This window comes from Platalea leucorodia (genome assembly GCF_965183815.1).
Source record: "Platalea leucorodia genome assembly, chromosome: Z".
Lineage (NCBI taxonomy): Eukaryota > Metazoa > Chordata > Aves > Pelecaniformes > Threskiornithidae > Platalea > Platalea leucorodia.
This window is the reverse complement of record NC_138858.1, coordinates 81,825,749-81,847,297: the sequence shown is the minus strand read 5'-3', so window position 1 is coordinate 81,847,297 and position 21,549 is coordinate 81,825,749. Positions and strand designations below refer to the sequence as shown.

Genomic DNA, 21,549 nt, shown 5'->3' with positions numbered 1-21,549 from the left:
CCTTTTGAGCAACAGTGATTTTAATATTCGTATTAGACATCTGCAGAGTTTTAAAATTTAGAAAGTCAGTGTTCCTTACACAGCTCTGGCACAATTTAGGATTAATTCCAAGTGAAAATCTGCCTCTGTGTGGGAGGGACTGTAGAGGGCTCAGGCATTGCTTTTATTTAAAAGTGATGTTTTAAGAGATGACATAAGAAGCAATGGCTGCTAGTGAGGGAAAAAAACCTGTCATGAACTTGAGAGTGGATGAGATGGCAGTAAGAATGCGCTTGACAAAAAAATGGAGGCCAATACATTCAAAAAATGGGTATGTAGGTATATACCTACCGTGTCTGTGTAATCGCCAGCTGTACATTGTACGCTGTAATCAGTGCTTTTCGACGACTAAAGCCAAACCATGAGACAATCAAGCTGATAATGAGCTTGGATATGTGACTGTCCTTCACAATGCCTCCACACAACATGTTTGGTCTGTGCACGGCTTGGATAAGTGCACTCTGCACTGGGTTAAAAACTGGCTGGACAGCTGAGCCCAAAGAGTGGTGTTTAACACAGTCAAATCCAGTTGTTGGCCGGTTACGAGTGGTGTTCCCCAGGGCTCAGTACTGGGGCCGGTCCTGTTCAGTATCTTCATTGATGATCTGGATGAGGGGATTGAGTGCACCCTCAGTAAGTTTGCAGATGACACCAAGTTGGGTGGAAGTGTTGACCTGCTGGAGGATAGGAAGGCCGTACAGAGGGACCTGGATGGGCTGGATCATTGGGCCAGGGCCAACTGCATGAGATTCAACAAGACTAAGTGCCGGGTCCTGCACTTGGGTCACAACAACCCCATGCAACGCTACAGGCTGGGGGAGGAGTGGCTGGAGAGCTGTCTGGCGGAAAAGGACCTGGGAGTGTTGGTTGACAGCCGGCTGAACATGAGCCAGCAGTGTGCTCAGGTGGCCAAGAAGGCCAATGGCATCCTGGCTTGCATCATGAATAGTGTGGCCAGCAGGACCAGGGAGGTGATAGTGCCCCTGTATTTGGCACTGGTGAGGCTGCACCTCGAGTACTGTCTTCAGTTTTGGGTCCCTCACTGCAAGAAGGACATTGAGGTGCTGGAGCGTGTCCAAAGAAGGGCAGCAAAGTTGGTGAAGGGTCTGGAGCACAAGTCTTACGAGGAGCAGCTGAGGGAGCTGGCGTTGTTTAGTGTGGAGAAGGGGAGGCTGAGGGCAGACCTTATTGCTCTCTACAACTACCTGAAAGGAGGTTGTAGTAAGATGGGGGTCAGTCTCTTCTCCCTAGTAACAAGTTATAGGATGAGAGGAAACGGCCTCAAGCTGTGCCAGGGGAAGCTTAGGTTGGATATTAGGAAAAACTTCTTCACCAAAGGGGTAGTCAGGCACTGGAACAGGCTGCCCAGGGAAGTGGTTAAGTGGTTAAGTCTCCGTCCCTGGAGGTATTTAAAAGAAGGGTAGACGTGGTGCTTGAGGCCATGGTTTAGTGGTGGACTTGGCAGTGCTAGGTTAACGGTTGAACTCAATGATCTTAAGGGTCTTTTCCAACCTTAATGATTCTATGATTCTATGAAGTATGACTGAAACAAACTGAATGTAAAAAGCTAAACAGGGTGCTTTCAGTAACTTAAGATTTTATCTCTTCTTCAGTCTGTCATAGAGTACATTTATACATATGTGCTGCCTATGTAAGCGAAGACAGCATCTTCTGGAAAATGAAAAGTCTCCTTGGGTTTCTGCCTTCTCCTGGAACTTACGATGCAATTCCTACAATTAGAAATTCTTCTGCTTTTTAAAATATACTGATTATCCATGCAGCTAACAGCAAAAATTTCATTTGGTATAGGAAGACAGAATTTTTGTATGTCTGGTATGATTCTAACAGACTGTGACTAATTGGGACTGAGATATATTCATACTTTATCAATAAAATGTGGACTGCAAACACATTTGTATAAAGTGTTCTGCTTAAGAATGCCTCCCAGGATGAAAAAAATGCTAAATCAATGAAATAATAATAATAATAATAATAATAATGTAACACTGTATAATACTGGATAAAGAGAAGTACTTCAGGGGCAAATCCTCACCCATTGTAAATCAATAACACACCAAAGTCATCAGAACAATGTCAGATTATTCCTACTCAGGAAGGGTTCTTCTGTGTTGGTTTGACACCAGGATTTACCAGTCTGCGAGCATTGATCTGAAAATAACCTGGAGTTACAACTATTCAGAATCAGAGAGTTACAGAAAGGTTGAGGTTGGCAGGGCCCTCTGGAGCTCATCTATTCAAGCAGGGCCACCTAGAGCCAGTTCCCCAAGACTATATCTACTCAAGTTTTTAGTATCTCCGTAGATGGGGCCCCACAACCTCACTGAGTAACCTGTTCAGGTGTTTGACCATTCTCACAGTAAAAAAAAAAAAAAAAGCCCCAAAACTTTTTTCTTGTGTTCAGATGGAATTTCCTGTGTTCTAATTTGTTCCCATTGTCTCTTGTCCTGTCAGTGGGCACCACTGAAGAGAGTCTGGCTCCTTTGTCTTCATTCCCTCTCATCAAACATTATGTACATTGATAAGATCCCCCTGAGCCTCCCCTTCTGCAGACTGAGCAGTCAACTCTCTCAGCATCTGCCTGTAGGTCAGATGCTCCAGTCCCTTAGTCATCATGGCTCTGCACTGGACTCACTCCAGTAAGTCCTTGTCTTTTTAATAGCGGGGAGCCCAGCACTGGACACAGCACCCCAGATGTGTCTCCTTAGCACTGAGTGGAGAGGAAGGATCACCTTCCTCAACCTGCTGGCAATGCTCTGCCTAATGCAGCCCAGGAGGCTGTTGGCCTTCTTTGCCCTAAGGATGCATTGTTGTCTCATGGTCAACTTGTTGTCCATCAGGACCCCCAGGTCCTTCTCTGCCAAGCTGCTTTCCATCTGGTCAGCTTGCCAGCATGTACTAGTGCATGGGGCTGTTCCTCCCCAAGGGCAGTGGCAGGACTACCCCTTGTTGAACTTCATGAGGTTCCTGTTCAGCCCATTTCTCAGCCTTTTGAGACCTCTTTGAATGTCAGCACACCCATCTGGTGTATGAGCCACTCCTCCCAGTTTTGTATCATCTGCCAGCTTGTTGAAGATGCACTCTGTCCCAGTGTCTGGGTCATTAATGAAGACGTTGAACAGTGTTGGCCCCTGTATTGACCCCTGGGATACACCACCAGTGACATTAGATGTAATACAGGCAGAATGAGAAGCTGTTTGGTATTTTTATGACAAATAGCTTTCTGAGGTTTGATGTGGGTATTTCAACTTGAATCACTTGGTAATTCCAATGCCAAAGTCACATCACCCTTCTCGTGATCATCTTTTTCAACAGAAAAATCAAAGTCTGGAAAGTTGTTTATTTGGTGTTATGCTCATCTCTTCCTTGGAATCTGTTTTTAAAAAACTTTTTTCCATAAAGCCTAAGTATGTTAACTGTCTAGTAAATATAGTTTTGCAGAAAAACATATCCTCACTTATTTTTAAAGTAATGGATTTTCAGTGTTTGAATGTGAAATGAATCTGCTTCATTTCACTTAAGTTTAGCCTCTTAAACCTAGGCACTTAGTTGAAGATAGTGCGCTAGGCTTGTTCATTTGTCAGCAGAAATAGAAAAGGTGATTACATCTGTCTTAAACATTTTCTCAATAGATAATGGAATAATAGAAATCATGGTTTAGACTTGCCTGTTTCTTCCCACAGATGACTGAAAGAGCCTAAGCAGCTAGTTCAGGGTAGATATGTAACCTTCAGATGGCTGGAGCTCGGTCACATGAATTGTATCCCTTATGTTTGCTTTGTTTGGTTATCTATTTTTAAATATAAACACTTTGGAATAATGTCCTCTTTATGATGAAAAGAGATGTTGATAAGGAAAAATAAAGGGACAAGAAAAGGGACAAGAAAAAAAGTATATATACAGATTTGATTTATGTTTAAAATACACCATGGAGTCACAAATATTACATTTCATTTTACTACACTGCTGTAGTAATGAAAGACTTCTTTTACCTCACATATACAAAGATAACTTTTTGAATTTTCATTCTGATTTTTTTCCCACCCTGAGAAAAGCCCGTGACCTTTAAATTAATTCTGTGTTTTTAACAGAGCTTCATGCCCTGATCCTTAAAGCTGCTTTACATGAATATAAGGTTATACCTACATCAGATGGCTTCTAGGAACAAGATCTAAATGCCAATATCTGAATTTCCAGTTATTAAGAAGTTAGTCGTGTTATAGAAGAAGATGGAAACAGCTTGGAGGCCATAAGAGCTGTTGTTTCTGGGTAGTCAGAGTTAAATAACAGTCATTTGCATGCAGTTTGTGTTCAGTACTGTGGATATAGCTCATATTTATCATATCACTTCAGCAGTGTATTGTAGGATATTGCCATCTTTTTACTCTTTCTGAAGAATATGTATTCCATTGTAATGCAGAATTCATATTGGTGCCATTAATAGTTTTTAAACAATTTTAATGAATACATCTTGTAATGAGTAATATTGTCATTTCTAGAAACGGTTGCTGCTCTGATGAGTTAAAAAAAAAAAAAAACAAAACAACCACAAAGACAGAAAGAATGTCTCTAGGCAGCAGAATGAGATTTGCCACTTGAAAAGCACATACTCTTCTCCTGGCAAATGAACATTCTCATTGTCAGGCTGGCTTGCAGGAATGCTAATTACATTGATGTTGTAATCCCATTGATTTCCATTGTAGACCTACTAGAAAAATGCAGATTGTCTTTCAGTGCAACTGTATCTTGTCTTTCCAGTTTTACTTCCAAGAGAATCTTTGGGTTTGTTTTTTTTCCAAAGTTGCTTTTTGGAACAGGCAGATTTTGAGAAGCAGTAATCATTAAGCACATAGATACGTATGTCATGAGCTGCCTTCAAATTAGCAGCAATTGGTTAGCACTTTAAAAAAAACTAGTATCAGCATCTGGTTCCTGTAACTAATTCAGTGAACCAAGCAGAGCTTCAAAACAGTCAGCTGGTCAGAATCCAGGTATTTCACCTCTCCTGATAGGATTTAACAAAACTTATAAAGGAAATCAGTGAGATTTCCTGTTCAATTAGCACCTCTGAAATTAGCATTCCCACCAGCCAGCACAACTGTAAGTGTGCATATGCGTCAGCAGGTCACTCCAGTTGAGAGAGAGAATATGAGCTTTTCAAGTGGTGAACCCCATTTTGCAGCACTGGTATGAATATTCTTTAGCTTGCACTTTTTTTTTTTTTCCTGGGAGTGCTGACAGTTCCTGAAAATTGTAATATTACCAGTTTCAGATATATTCATCCACTTTGCGTAAAAATTACTAGTGTTTCTAGTACAAGTGTTGCCCTGTGACAGAAAAAAACACGTCCATTGGAATGAACTTAGGGAGAAGAGAAGGTACACTACAATATTTGCCACATAGGTAAGCTTTTTGTCTGTGTTGCATGCTCCATAGACAAAAAAAAAAAAAAAAAAAAAAAATAAAACCAAGGAACTCTGAAAGAAGTTGCCTGTAGCTATCCTGAAATCAGGCTGTACTTCCACAGGATACTGTGTCTCATTAGCAAACGTCCTAACATAGCTGGAAAGCTGCTGAGTTTTCTTGTATTCATCAGAGAAATATTTCTATCAATATCTGAGGAGGGGAGAAGTGCATGGATTGCACAGCATTCAGCAGCAGCAAATAAAAAAGATTATTTTTAAATCCAGTTGGGTTCATAATTTCATTTTTACATGCCTAAGTTCTGCTTAAATTGTTATTTGGCTGTACTCTGTACCACAATCATTTACAACGGCTAGAAGTAAAGGAGGTGATTAATAGATCCACAACTGTACAAATCGACTCCACCCACAGATGACCAAGTCTAGATCCACCCAAAAATCATGGGATTGGTAAACAGAACTTGGAATCACGTATCTTTTTATGTCATTGCAACCTAAGTTGATGGTGGTGGTGATGATGATGATAATAATAATAAATTACTGTTATACAGCAGTTAGGGGCTGTTTTCAGTGCCATTCAGGCTGCCATTCCTTAAGTGTGTAAGTATGAGCACATGTCATTATTTTGTAGTACAACTGGAAAGCTCCTATGAGTTTAACTCCTATAAGAAGAATGTTTAATTCTTGTGAAAAATTTTTTTAGTGTTACTCCATAGTTTCTGTTTTATTCGGATTCATTTTAGTAGCATTTAAGTGGCTATAAATTATGTAAAACTGGTTAATTTCACTACTGAAACATGGTAGAAATACTATTTTACACAGTGCCAACTTGAAATGTAAAAATCATTTTTCACATAAAGATTAATATATTTCTATACGAGAGCTCAGCAGAGGAGTTTGAGAAACTATACCACTCTAATTCCTTACTGCAATATAATTTAATTTATATTTTTAAAAGTCATAATCACTGCTTGAAAACAGAATTAAATAAAGGTAATGTGTATCAGTGAATTGTTGAATGCTGTAACAGGAATAATGATATAAACTCAGAGGAAGCATTTTGTATTTGGTGGTTACACAATAGTGCGTGTCCTTTCTGAGATCACCATGGAGTGACAGTTTTCTGTTGTGGCTGTAAATTGGCCATATGGTGCATCACAGTCAAGGTTCAGCTGATCATTTTTCTGGGTTCTAAACTCTCCCCTGGATTTTGGGTTATGCCTCCAGTGAGTCCAATAACCCATACGTCAAGGACAGCTGTGCTCCTTCACACTTTGTGCTATACTGTGTGCTTGATGTAAATTGTGATTATTCGGCATCCTCAGGTAGAAAAGAGAATAGGAGAGGAAACAGATACACTAAAGGCTGTTTTAAGAAGCGGACATTGTTGTCCACATTCATAGAATCAGGACAGGAAATAATAAATGGAATAAGAAAGGTTCAAGTTGGACTTCAATCAAACACCAAATGGGACTGTTGAATGTTCACTACTGGAGCTTTTGAAAAAAAGGCATCCAGCAAACATTTGTCAAGAATGGCGTGGCGGTAATGTAGTTGACATGTCTTGGGATAGAGACTTTACCAGATCATTTAAAGCCATGGTTTTCTCTGATAGGGATCCACAAACAGCCTGTCTTCATTCTGGAAGTCTTCCCAGGCCAGTTCCATTAAAAGCATTTTGAACATGCCTAGGGATGTTGTCAATAACATTAGCGTGATGGGCACAAACATAGCAGCAACAATCACATCATGGAGCAATACTAAAAAAGTGATTTTTCTGATTACAGCAGTTTCCCAGAGGTTAGTCACTGTGCCTTTTGTGGGGAATTTACAAGCTTATCCATTCTACTTGAAGAGCAGAATGGAGAAATTGCCGAACTAGAACTAAGCAAATTAGTCCTGAATAACAACCCTCCATTTCAGACACAGCACTATATAAAAAAGACATAATCTGTTTTCAGTGTCTGAGCTGCTATCTCCATATGCTCCTGCGCTATGCTGGAAGTATAAATTTTTGCAGACTTGCTCAGTGTAGAAAATCCCTCTGGATGACCATTAGAGGAATGTGAATCTCACCCTGGGGACTGCAGGCCAGTGTGGGAAAAAAGCTTATGGTCAGAGAGCCGAAGTCTCTGTGTGAAGGAACAAGAAGAAATAGGAGGCTGAAGCCTAGATTGCATGGTGGGGAGTTTATGCATGTATCAGCATTAATTACTGCGATATCAGAGGTTATCTGTAATCCCATTGTGCAATGATGAAGTTGGCAATTGGGGACCATGGTCCCTAAGACCATGAGAGGGTCCGCTGACACCTCTAATAAGAAGGGAAGCTGTGTCTCCCAGCCACCTCTCTGCAAAAGCACTTTACATAGTATTTGTACAGAAGAAAGGATTTTATCCTTAACCTGTCATGGTTGTGAAAAAACAAGGCCTATAGGAACATCACTTCATACATTGCATATGGATGGGCACTTTATTAGCAGACTGCTAAATGATTGTCCATATCCATCTAACCAGCTCCTATAAAAATAAATTCACTGTTATCTGGAGACAGCTATTCTTGACAGAACAAACTGGGCAAGGATGTGTGGAGGCAGGAGGAACAAGAAGAAGAAATAGAAGGCTGAAGCCTAGATTGCATGGTGGGGAGCTTATGCATGTACCAGCATTAATTACTGCAATATCAGAGGTCATCTGTAATCCCATTGTCAGGGTTTGTGTTCAGGACAATTACCATGCTATGCTAAGCACAGCCAGAGTAATTTCATTGCAGAAAATGAGGTGCTTGGAGAAAGACAGGATTGCAGATGTCTAAAGCAGATTTGTTTTCTGTATGCCTTCAATTTTGCATCTGTTTATTTTGATGACGTTAGCTAGAGACAAACCAACAGAGGAAATGAAAGCTATATATTCATGCTGCAAAATCAGGCATGTTTCATTGTCAATAACAAGAAATCTTTTTCTTCTGTTTGCAGAGGCATAATCCTCACATTTTCAAGCAATTTTTAAACCATTTGGAGGTTTTGCTTAATTTGTAGACTGGCATAAATGTAGAAGTCCAAATTAAATATACTCAGGTAACATGTTTACCCAATGCTTTCTGCTTATTATCTCCTACTGTAGTAACTATTTATCTTAAAATGGTTTGTCCTTCCCTTATTAAGAGGGGGAATCAGTGACATATTTCCCTATTTCCCTATTGAAGAGATATCAATGTAAAACACAGTAAGCTAACTGTCATCTTCTTCTATTTCCTTTTGCACAAATATTTTTGTTCAGCTGTAGGGATTTATTGTAAGAGATAAGGGTGGAAACACAGAACTCATCTTTTGTCTGGGGAGCTACTTGATCCCCATAACCTTGGTCTGTAAGTGAAACCTGGACTAATGATCATTTGCTTTGTGGTGCAAAATGGTACATAACGTTTCAGAACTAATTAAGTTTGAGATTGTAAAAGAAGCCTTCAAGGTAGTTTTATAACTATGCCATCTTCGCATGAGTTAGTGGGGATTCTTAGGAGAACTGAAAAGTTATAAATAAATCCTTCACTTTTCCTGTGTTGATGACTTTTCCCATCCTTCACTGGATCCATTCACAGTCATGTAGCTTATTCGTACACCTTTCCATCCTGTCATCTTCATGGACAATGGGGCATTGTGGGCATTGGTTTGTGTTTGATGAGAACAAGAGAAGCGTCAATATGGTTTTATTTAATGCATACCAATTGTCACTGTAGGATTAAAAACAATATTGCTTGAGTTAGTATTTTGCTATTTAATGACACTAAAATAACAGCTCCAGATAACAAAATCTTCCTTGTGAATCTGTATCGTGAACCTGTCAAGCAGCTTTTTAATTGCTGTTTTTTTTTTTTTTTTGCTTTCTTGCATCAAGTAAGTCATACCCCGGTGTGTCAGCGTTAAATAATAAAAATGGTTTTCTATTTAATAACTGACATTGACCAGACTGAATTGTACAGTCACTGTAGTGATAGTATTACTCACTTGGAGACTGCAGTTTCCCAAGCTGTCATGATTTTTGTTAAATGAACTGTGGATTTAATAGAAGCAGATGTATAACAACAAAATATAATAGAGCTTGTACTTGTTCTGCAAAATATGTATCTCAGTTTTATTTAAAAGACAAACAATCTCCAAAAGCTGCATTTGCTTGTTTCCTTCCTTGTTAGTAGTCAATGGCATATCACAGCCCTCAAGCACTAAAAGAAATAATCGGTATCTTAACTCAAAGAAAAGTATTTTTTGTGTCTCAAATTGAATATCTTATGCAGAAGCTAGTCTGTAACCAGTCCTTTACTGATATAGCATGTTTGATGGAACCAGAGGTATGTTATTCAGCTGAGAGTTTTCAGGCAAAGTAAGTTTTTCGGGAATTTATAGAATAATAGCCCCATTAGAGCTTTTGTAAGGAAAAAGCATGTCTCACAAATCTATTGGAGTGTTTGGAAGAAATTAATGAGCATATGGCTAAGGAAAGTCCATTTGCTGTACGGTATTTGACTATCCAAAAATGTGTTCAACTATTTCCTTTCAACTGATAAAAGAAAGTAAATTGAAATTTTTTCTTGTAGAATAATGTCTGATTAAAAATAAAGAACAAAAGGGTGTGTAAATGGGCAGTTTTAACAGTGGAAGGAGCTTACTCAGAGAGTCCTAGCAAAACCTCTGCTGAAGTCCTGGCTGTTCAATAAATAAGTAAAATAGCAAAATGTTCTGATAATTTAAGAAATGTTCTTAGCGTTATTAAAATGGGCTTAAGAGTTTTTGAAATATCTTGAAATACAGATTGACCTGGCTATGAAATGGAAGGTTAAATTCAATGTGGTCAAGTTCAAAGTAAGACTGCTCAAAGAAATCCCTCATGACGCATGTGGAGGTATCTTATGTCTCAGGAAAAGATAGCCTGGGGTGGGCTTCCTCAAAGCCCATCTGCTAGACCTGTGCCTAGGAAATTGCTCAATTCATCAGCACTGCTATGGTCAGAGTAGGATTGCATTGCAAGTTCTGTGGTTTGGACCTGCAAGCAGGTCTTGAGCAAGCTTCCCACCTCATGAGAATGATCTGATGTCCTTCAGGGTGGTGAAAAAAGATGGTCCTCTAAAGACAGATCTTAATGGTGCATACACATATATTACTTTGCAAGGCTAATATTGTTTAGAAATTATTATCCAGTCTCATATTCCCCACACATTTCATGTTATTATACTTGAACTGAACACTAAAGTAGAAAGTATCTCTAATGTGGTAGTTTTATTTTTTAGGAGTGGTAAATTTTGTGTTTAACTCACATTGAAAAACTGACAAACATGACAAACCAAGAATGGAACGGCAATTAAAATAAGAACCTTGTACAATGAAGTACCTGTTCCCTGAAGGTAGAGATTTGCTTTGGATTTCAGGAATAATCCTCCTAAAGCTAAGGAAAGTAATCACTTCTGACCATGTATGGCCATAGCTGACAAAGTAGGGTTAAGTGCTGTACTTGGTAATTTAACTGCCTTCAGTTTAGGAAGGAAAATTCGCCTTTCTCTTGTAAGGAATTTACTCATCTTTCAAATACCATTTAATGCATCTCAAGCATGAGAACTAACACGCCTTCAAATCAAAACTTTCCACAAAGTTCTGCACTTTAAACAAAGGATGATAAGCAAAAACAATGGACATACATACACATCTCTTCCAAGTCTGCCAAAGCTAGGTTGTCTATAGGAGATCAAGGGTTTCACCATCAAACACATGTTCTTCTTTTGAAAATTATCTGCTAAAGCCAAATGCCCTTATTCTGGATCCCACTCAAAACTGGCCCTGACACATGCTGAGGCTCTGTCCTTGTGCACACATTTTTTCCTGTTAGGTCACTCAATAATGCTAGCAGGGCTGGCAGGTGTCCTCATCCCTGTGCTCCTCACCATGAGAGAAGAATATTTATAAAGAATATAACTGTATGCTCTACATCCATATTAAAACATTTGCCATGCCTCCATGCCTCCTTTTTAAGCTCCTCTTGGAAACCTCTCTTCTGTTTTCTCACATCTCTATTTTTAAATACTTATCAATCTGTACCAGCTGTTACGGGTTGTTAATTTCATGGTAAGCTGGAATCAGTCCTGTATGTACGTGTGTGTGTTTATGAATTACACCTACACATAGACACACATCTGTGCATTTTCTTTTCCATCATGAAACAATGAAGACATTTTAATAGGCAAATATAAGAAACTTTTGAAAATATGCAATTTTTTTAGGAGAGTAGTTTACCCCTGGCTTGCAAGCGGATATGGCAGTTTATACACCAAAGGAATTTATTCTGGTTAGATGAACAGATTTCAGAAACAGAGCTAAGATTTGAATAGGTCTTTCAATTTTTAAGTAACGCTTGATAACACAATGAAAAATGACACTTTTCCAACATATGTGGGTTTTTCGAAAACATCCTATATAGTGTCTGCCTATGCTGGTGACAAAGAATTTGTTTTCATCTGGCACTACTATACACCTGGCACAGCAGCAGGAGAGAGCTGCATTTTGTTATGTTTTGTACAGCATGAGCAGAGCTATTAGTCAAGTGCTGAATGCACTGCCTTTATTGTTGCGTGATACATGACACAGAAAAGTAGAACTAGGACTTTAGATTCTAGCTGAGCTTTGTGGACTGTTAAAAATGTGGATGAAATCATTGTATGGTGTAAGTCAGTCATTAATTTCAAGATTTCATGTAAGGATATCCTGGAAGCAAACCATTTTTTTCATTTAAGAAGTAACAGATTTGGAACCACACTTTTAGTGGGGGTTTTACTTTATCTTTTCAGAGCCATGGCCCTTGCTCCATAATAAACTTAAAACTTCAGTTTAGTTTTTATTTGTATCCATTGTCAGTGACACACAATACCCAGGGATTGTATTGCCCGTGACTCCCAGCACTGTCTCCCTGCCTCAGCTTCTGCCAAGAGGAACAAATTGCACTGGTCACTTTTTCTTCTCTGTACCTTTAAATTAATGAGGAATTAAATTATTTGTGACTTTCTGCCCATATGGTGTAAGGATTTCATAGCAGTACCATTTCAGAGTTCATTCTCAGGTTCTGCTTAAGGTGAAACAATGCCAGACTTCTGAGAAAACCTTAAGTGTAAGTAAACATCTGCTCTATCCTGTCATGTTCAAAATTGCTGAAGTGCAGTTGACCCACAAAGCAGATCTTTTGGGCAACTGAGCAAGATCAGCTGCTACAGTAGTTCCTGCAATTAGCTTCTCTTTATACTCTGCATTAAAATTGAGCTGAGAAAAAAAATCTTATTTCCTTGAAAGTGGTTGGAGATATTTAATAGTAGGTAGACTGCCAATCATTTGTATATAATGAATTTTCAAAACTTTCTCAGTTTGGATTGCTCACAATAACTGAATGCTCTTGTTCCTGTACCCAAATGGAGTGGCTTCAGAAAACAATGTATGCAGAAATATCTTGACTTTAAAAAAGATTATGTCTACAAGTATCTCAGGTGAATAAATTAATGATGAATACCACTCATAAAATTATGAACATTTGAACATTGTAGTTAAATACATACTTTGTGGTTTGCTGATTAGGTGTATAAGACCTCTAACTATTTTTAATGTAACTGAACAATTTCATGTGTCTAATTTCATATTTCTAAAGATAACCGCAATAACAATATGTAGCGTATTGGCTAAATGTTAACCTCTATGGCAAGAGCAGCAATATAGAACTTTGCAGTAATTATGGAATTTTAAATTTGCTTTTAGCAACTATTTCAGTGTTTGAATCTAAGGATCATTTTCTTTCATTGTATCCATAAAACCCAAACTCACAATTCTTCAGCTAGAACAAACTAAAAGAAATTGAAAGCTTAATCTATTTCATTAATTTTGCAATGGGAATAGTTACTTAAAAGCTATATTTTTGTACTGTTTTTTTTTCATTTCTACAAAAAGAAGATATTACTCAAGTGCTTTATATCTCTTCTAGTAACATATTCAATGTGACATTTTGGATCTATTTGTATGCTATTTGTAATTACAGCCAGTTGGGACTCAGAAGATCTATCATTTTGGTTGCATTCATTTCTTTTCTTGTTTCTGTTTGCAGGATGCTCTGGCCCACTAGGGATAGAAGGAGGAATTGTGTCAAACCAACAAATTACTGCATCATCCACTCATCGAGCTCTTTTTGGACTCCAGAAATGGTATCCATACTATGCACGACTTAATAAGAAGGGTCTTGTGAATGCTTGGACTGCTGCAGAAAATGACAGATGGCCATGGATTCAGGTAACAGATGGAGCTGAGGAGGAGAAAAATCTCCTTGATTCAATTGCCAGAGTCACTTAAGAAACTGATGAAGACGAGTGGTAAACTAACAGCTAGATTCTTATTCACTGTCAGAAATGTAGCCTAGACTAAAAGGGACTATTTATTTGCAAAACAATAATAATCTCAACTTTACAAATGCACTAATTTTTTTATTTATAAAAATGCATGTGTATATCCCATTGTGGCTCTAAACCATGGAAGCAAATTTACAAAGACCTTTTTCAAGGAGGCTGCTTTCCACATATGTTACATTTGCTCATTAGGTCCTTAGCAGCATTTAGAGCAATATGTCTTGGTGGAGATACCTTGACACATGAAGCCTTCCTTGGGCATAATTCTAGAGTGCTTTAATGTGGTTTTGGCCCTACCAGAGCCTACAGGAATAGTTTGTCCTCTCTTCTGAGCTGCTCTGGACACACAGGTTAAGCATTGTGTGCATCATGCTGGAAGTAACAAGAACTGGTTTAACTAAGGTTGAAATAGCTTTTAGTTCAACCACATCTGTGGAGCTGAAAATACACATTTTTTTTCATTCCCACTCAAGGATGTTAGAGCTAGAATGATTCAAATGGCAATGCCCTCTTTGTGGACTGGATTTCTCTGCGCCCAGCAAATGACTTCAGTAAAAGTCATGAAGCAGTGAATATGAAGTCCTATGGTTGTATTTTAATGAAGATGATGATTATCTAGTGATTGCAGTAGCTCTTTACTTTTATGGTGTTTTCTTTTCATGATATGTAAATTGGGCTAAGCTTTGGCATTTTAGTTAGTTAATAAAGTTGATGTTAGATACGTATGGGAAAACCTTTTGCACTAATGAGTATAGTCAATATGTGAAGAGGGTGCTTCCCTCCCAGTGAACCCACCACAGAAGTAGCAAAAGATGGTACTTGAGCATCTTGCCTACTAGCACTGACTAAGTTTGAACTGTCCATATATCCCTTGGGTCTGTCAGACACACTCTTCTTGAAGTTACCTTTGTGTACCTGGCATAATTTTTGTTCATATTCAAGCTTTTGTACTGACTACCAGTTGTGATTTTTCTGAGCCGTTCCCAGAGATGTGGGAAAAAGGCATACAGGATTACCTGTTCATTTTTCTTGTTTGGAGAGCAGGCACAAAGCACTGTTTGATGAAGTTTTCTGAAACTGGTAGGGTGAGAGTGCTGGATTTTGTCAGTTCAGAAAAATGAAGCTGGTGTTACTGTTTGTTATTCACTGCAGAGTGAAAACACAAAGGCCCTTCAAGGCATCTTAAGTCAGTTTTCTTCCGTAAAGACCAGAGGGGTTAGGAAGTCTGTAAAATTTATACATTGAAAAAGAACTGGAAAAATAACTCTAAGGGACTTGAGGAGAATTATTTTCACAGGAGTAGAAAGCTAATGTAACTTTAAGGGATAATGAAAAAGTCACTGTTACAGTAGCTTTTGGGCTGCTTTAGAGTGTGGGTTTTATTAAATGAGCTGGAGAAAAAATTCAGAATCATTTAGCACTGGCCCCCTAGACATGTCTTTACTAGGAGATGAACTGGATGGGGATGGCTAATGGTCTGTTGCTTCCACATTTGCACTTGGCAAAGCTGCCACCCACTGTGGAGGCAGCTGTCTGGCAGCTGTGCAGGTTTCTACTCAGGCCAGAATTATGTCTGTCTTGGACTTTGCTCCCAAAGAAGTCTACTCTTTGCTGTTACCTGGAAGGAAGGTTGGACCAATGGAGAAAATGTGTCTACAAATCTCAGCCCATGGCATCAGGTTTGAACAATTTGTTCTTTTTTGGAGTTAATGACCTAATCCGGGTAGTGCCATTCCCATGCAGGTTATTCTGTAATTTTGACAGCCATAGTATGTAAGGGACTTTGTAGGAGCTAATTAAGTGATATGATTAATGTGTACTAAGCACCTAGCATTTCTTTCTTTGTCTTCTCATTTTTCTTTAAAAATAAACTTTTGTCTGTACTTTTCACAAAACTTACCAAGTATTTTATTTTTCTTTTTAGTTCAGAGTAAAAATAAAAATACTCTTTGTAATTTAAAAACAGAAGTTTAAAACTTGAGAGTGGTTTTGTTTTCCTTTTCTGAAGACTTTTCTCCTTAAAATGCCTGGGAACAGAAAACCTAAATTTGTCAGGGAGATGATACTCATAGAGAAAAAGTGCTTTTTAGTCTTCTGCAGAAACCCTGCTTTGATTTGGCAAGGACACAGACCTCCACAAACTCACACTTTATGTGCTGCATAGTAGTTCTTTAGATCAGAGCACTGTCTTGTTCTTCAAGCATGAAACACACTGTAAGAGACAGACATTGTCTGACCCTTGTATGGGTGAACAGTTTCTGTTGAGAGAGAGAAGCAGAAACCCCATACCTTATTTTTGCACAGCTTCTATAACGGCCAGGGAGATACTTTGTAAGCATTTGTGGAAGGTTACAAAAAGTCAGCCCACTTTGATTTGTGCTAAGTTTCAGGCTACCTTCCTTCTGGTCTTCTGGAAGAAATGCTTCCTCTAACAACAGCCTACTCTGAGTTTTTACTTTCTTTATTGTATCACCAGCTTCCTCCTGGATCCTAATGTGAGGGGTCTGCATGTGGGACCTTTTCCATGTTGGTCTGAGTGATGAAGCAGCTGGTCCAGAAGATGGCTTCTGAAAAACAGTATGAATGTTTGGCAGAGATTAAGGGGAAAGTTACAAAGCCAGAGACGTGAATTAACATTTAGCACAGTGAACCTAAAGCAGTAGCCTGTTACCCTCTTGTAGTTCCTAATGCTAGATAAATTCTAAAGGAAGCCGTGTATAATGGGCAAAGTCCCCCAAAGTATAATTATGTACAGGCCTATAGCTATTTTTGCCTTGTTCCATCATTATCAATTTTCTTTGCCATTTAATTTCTTTATTTATATGCAGCTTGGCAAGTGAAAGGTTTGAGTGCTTTGCTTATAACTCACTTGTAATGAGTGCAGAGTTTTTTTCTCTAATCTTTCAGGTGTCTGACACACATGAACTAATTAGTATGCAATTTCATTTTCCTGCATTCTCCCAATGAACTGAAAATTGAAATTGCCATTTTAAATTTACACTCTCAGCATGTAATTAGTAATGGCACTACAATGCTTGTAATTGGCTTGTGATTTAAAGGGTCAGTGACTATGTTTTTGAAAGCAAATTAAAGTCAGAGTAAGTCATATCTCCCTTTTAAAGTTCTGCTGACCTCTGTTTCTCCTCATAGGTTGGCCGTGATAAAATAACACCTGTGTATACTGTGTAACACTTTATTAGGGACACTAATTTTTAATGTTTCCAAATGCAATGAGAAAAAAATTCCACACTTCTATTTTTTGTTAATTATTCCTGAGATGTAATCAAAATGGTCAATTTGCCTGTTCCAGTAACATGTCTTTTTTGCCAAAACTCTTTCTTTAAGACAGCACTGGTTTCTCTTTTCCCTTGTGATCTTTTCCATTCATTGCTGCAAAACATGCTCTTTCTTTTTATTCGGATTCCACTTCATCTCTACTCCTTTCTTGCACATATCTATATTTTTCTAATCATACCTATATTTTCTCAAGGCAGCACGGATCAGAATAGAGATGGCCATGGGCAAAATTGTTGTTTCTATTCTTTCTCTGCCACATCCAAAGTCATAATAACTGCTAATCTCTAACACAAACCTGCTAACAGGACCTTCTAAATATTACTCCTCTTTAGTGATTTCGAACCTAGAGATCCATGCCTATACCTTACATTTCTTCTTCTCTCCTAGTTTTGCCACCCAAACTTAATATTTCTTAACTCATTTTTCCCGTATTCATGACTGGTTTTCCTTTCCTTCCATAATATATTATCCTTTTTTATATCACCACAGTTGTTATTCCTGTAGTACATACACAAAGACTTCAGGCATGGTGTATATGCCAAAAACGCATAAACTGGAATGTCATGAAAAACACTGTAAGACAAGATAAAACAATTTGGTATAACTAGCAATACAAGGACTGGCCCACAGTGCCAAAATCCTAAGTCATGCAATTAAGATGTATAAGTAAATTTAGAAGAAGAATGCATGTTGAGGAACCATACTCAGGGATGAGAGAGCAAGGTGGGTGAATATTGTCCTGTAAGATAATAGTCTTGCTTCTTTAGACTTTTAGAGTAGGTATGGTCTTTTTGTTCTGCAAATAATACCAGTGCAATGGGTTCTCAGTCCATAGATGAACCTTCCTAAGTGTTAATTTGCCCAACAACAGTAATATATATACCACCTATGTCAGGGAGTCTGGAGTGGAGAAGGAGCTCACAGCACAGCTTCAGTGGCTTCTGCCACTGCATCACAGGGCAGGCTGGGCTGGGTTGGGTTGTCAATGTACCACAGAGTTCTAAGAATATCAACCTCAGAAACACATGACAGTGTTAGAACAAAGTAAGAAGGTGGGTAAAGACATAGATGAAGTATAGGGTAGAAGGTGTCAGATTTAAGGCTAGACAGCAAAAATCTGGGTGTACAGTGAAGTCTGGTAGGAAGCATTACACAGCAAAGATTGATACCATTGTCAAAGATGATGTTTTGAGTCGAGAGGGGTCAGGGAAAGTTTTGATTAAGGAAGAGGTAGGGTAGATTTGATTTCCTGGTCCTGGCTGTGGCCAGTTGATTAAGCAAGGAGTGGAAAAGATCAGTGCCTGCTGGTTCCCGTGCAATTGCTGCTGTTACACCGTGACTGAGCTATCACTTCTGAGAACAAGAGATTCCTTAATTTCTACTCATCCCCTGAGTGTGATTGTGAAGAAGATCCCTGTGAGGAATATGCCTGATGATGCAATAATTTTAATGCTGTACAAGAGACTACCAGCTCTTTTTGAAGTGCTTTGTGGTCTTTTGGACATGGAAATCATTTTTACAAGGTCAGTATTAACCCACAGCCACCAAGAGCCAATTTGAGCATACATTACATCTGGATAATATTAAGAAAATGAACAAATTACTGCATATCATACCACTGTGTGGGAGCTATGATTGAACAGCTAAACTGTTGCTGGAGACTGTTGTATATAAATGTAAGTTATTAAATAGAAAAATAAAAAAGCTATTTTGTTATACCTCATTAAAATAGCAGGAACCATTTCTCCGGAGACATCAGTATGGTTACCAATTGGTTTTTAAATAAAATATTCAAATATTTAGTTTTATTACTGTGAGAAAGAGGAGGATTAATTTACAAAACAGCTGGACTGCTCAGTTTGGTTGCAGAATCAAAAAATGGGAAATAAAGTTGGTTCAGGTTGAATAGTTAGCTTTTTCCCCCCTAGTTTTTATTGCATACAAAAATACCCAAAATATTTAGTTCATATTTTTCTTCTTTTTTGGGGTTGATTTTTGAATGTCAAATGTGATTTCAAAATTGAAAAGCTAGAAGTCTTATTTAGAATATATGAAAAGAGCATTCTAATTCTAGCATTTTTCTAATTTCTTCCCTAAATGGCTTTTCTGAAATGATATGCTAAAGTTCAGATAAAACTCCATATTTTGAGATACAATGGTTTGATGGAAAAGGTGCCCAGCTTCTAATTTGCAATTTGAATATATTAGTGTTCTAGTCCAAAATAAAATACATTGGGTTTATTTACCTTTACTTTTCCAGTGCATCTGTTTTAAATAATACTTCTTTTTTAATAACGTTGCACAGTTTTAAGAACATTTCTCTATTATATTTCTTGAAACTATGGGTAAATAGTCCTCCTGTAGAGACTCAATAAAAAAGGTGAACTGTGATGGAAAGGGATCTACCCCAGCAGATTCGGGGTAAAATTTTTCCCAAGCCCCTGTGGAATTTAGGATTTTATGGTCAACTAAGTACAGTTAAAGCCATAAAATTTAGTTTTTATAAGAACTTCTTCCCACAGCAGAAATCAAAGTGATTAATTAGGAACCAGCATATTGGTCATCCCATGAAATGCATGGAAATGTCAAGTGCCTTGGAGGGTGTGCAGAGTCAGCATGCTGCATGGGTGATGGTGATGTTCATCCAGAGAAAACAGAGCATGAGAGTCTTCCTTAAGTATTGCCCATACACAGCATTCACTAAAAATATATCTGAGGAATAACAGTGTATTGATGTGTTATTGGATATGATGTTTACATTAAGATAGTTCCAAATCAGTGGGGTAGGACAAGAATTGTGCGGCACAGTGATTAGGATATTTGTTTGGAGAATCTAAATTCTAGTTTCTACTCCAGAAGCCATGTTGGTATTTTATGTAGTGATTACTGAGAATTATTTCCTTTTTTTTGATTTTTTTTCTTTTTAAGTCTAAATATTTTGGAATAATGTTTCTGGTAGGTAGAATGTATGTTTTTATTTGTGGCTTAATTTGTTTTTTACACAAGTGTCTCCCACACCACCTGTAGTTTCAATCCCACCTATGGTGCTCAGCCTCACATTTCTGGGGCTTGCCACCCCTAATACTGGCATAGTTAATTGTGTGTCTCTGAATCTCGCAAACCTAATCATAACTACTGTGACACACAAAAATATGTACTTATAATAAAGACTTTCTAAGTTCCATCATTCTTAGCCCCAAGCAGGAATCAATAAAGTGTTGGGGTTTTTTTTCTGCTAAAAAGGCAAGGCAAAAAATTAGCAGCTTGCACATCAAGAACTTCCAAAGAGCAAGTATACACCAGGTGATAGCTATTTGCTAATAAAATGATAAAACCCAAAATACACAGAGGTCTTGCAGAACATTCATTCAAACATCTGTTAGTAAGAGCTCTAAGCAAACTACCATCTGTCAAGCCATTCATTTTGTCAAAGTTCATTTCCTCATTCATGAATACTGTTGTATCAGCTTCCAAAAATACCTGTCATCATAGATTAAATATTTAATATTACTTAATATAGCTCTCAGCTTAGTATAATGTGGCCAAGTGAACCTTGTGAAATACAGTCTCAGAGTCATCATGTAAGGTGACTCAAACCATATAGGAAGACTTAATCTGCTAAGTTAAATACTGAAAAAACTTTTAAAGCTCTGCATTTTTTGTCAATACTCCAAAATTTGGCTTAATATCATAGAAGGATTTCCGCGGGTGATATTGATGAGTGGCAGTAAGTACCTGAAAGCCCTTCGGAGGGGAGAACAGAAACTACTAACAAAAATGCAGTTGAATTCTCTCAAAACTATCCCACGTAGGACCTCTGAACAGCAGGAATTAGAAAAGATCTTCAGCTAGTCAAAGTCTGCCATAAATTCACTGACTTCAGTGAACTCAGTACTAATATCTGCTACCTGCAGATCTCCCTCAACATCTATACCTTTAGTGTACAGGCTAAAAATATAATTTATGTATGCAAAACAGACAAGAAAACAAAAGGATTGGGAGCCTATTTCTTAGTGTAATCAACCAGATATACTCCCTTGTGTCTCATATCTTCGTATCTATTTGATATCATCTTATATCTCCTAGTTTCATTCTTTGTACACACGAACACCCACGCACAGACGTATTCAAACAACTTTTGATTGAGGTTTCAGATAGATACACAAAAGCAGTCAGTTCAGAGTTAGCATCCCCATGGCAACCAAAACTTGATGCTATTATGAACACTATCCATAACATGCTCTGTAAGCCTGTGTGCCAGCTTTTCTTAATTACTCCATGTAATATGGCCAAACGACCGAAGTAACAGTACTTTTAAACACATTGTTTCATGCATCTGTAACACCATCTATTT

The 21,549-nt window shown here is 38.1% G+C and overlaps 1 protein-coding gene across 1 annotated transcript in view; it reads left to right on the top strand.

Moving 5' to 3' along the window:
- The window catches only part of EDIL3 (EGF like repeats and discoidin domains 3), a gene marked incomplete at both ends in the record, with an annotated part of 260,749 nt that overhangs the window by 175,696 nt on the left and 63,504 nt on the right, over nucleotides 1-21,549 (top strand). The window contains one exon of the mRNA XM_082335828.1: nucleotides 13,604-13,785. Coding sequence (XP_082191954.1) covers nucleotides 13,604-13,785 — 182 coding nt within the window. The remainder of the gene's footprint in view (nucleotides 1-13,603; nucleotides 13,786-21,549) is intronic.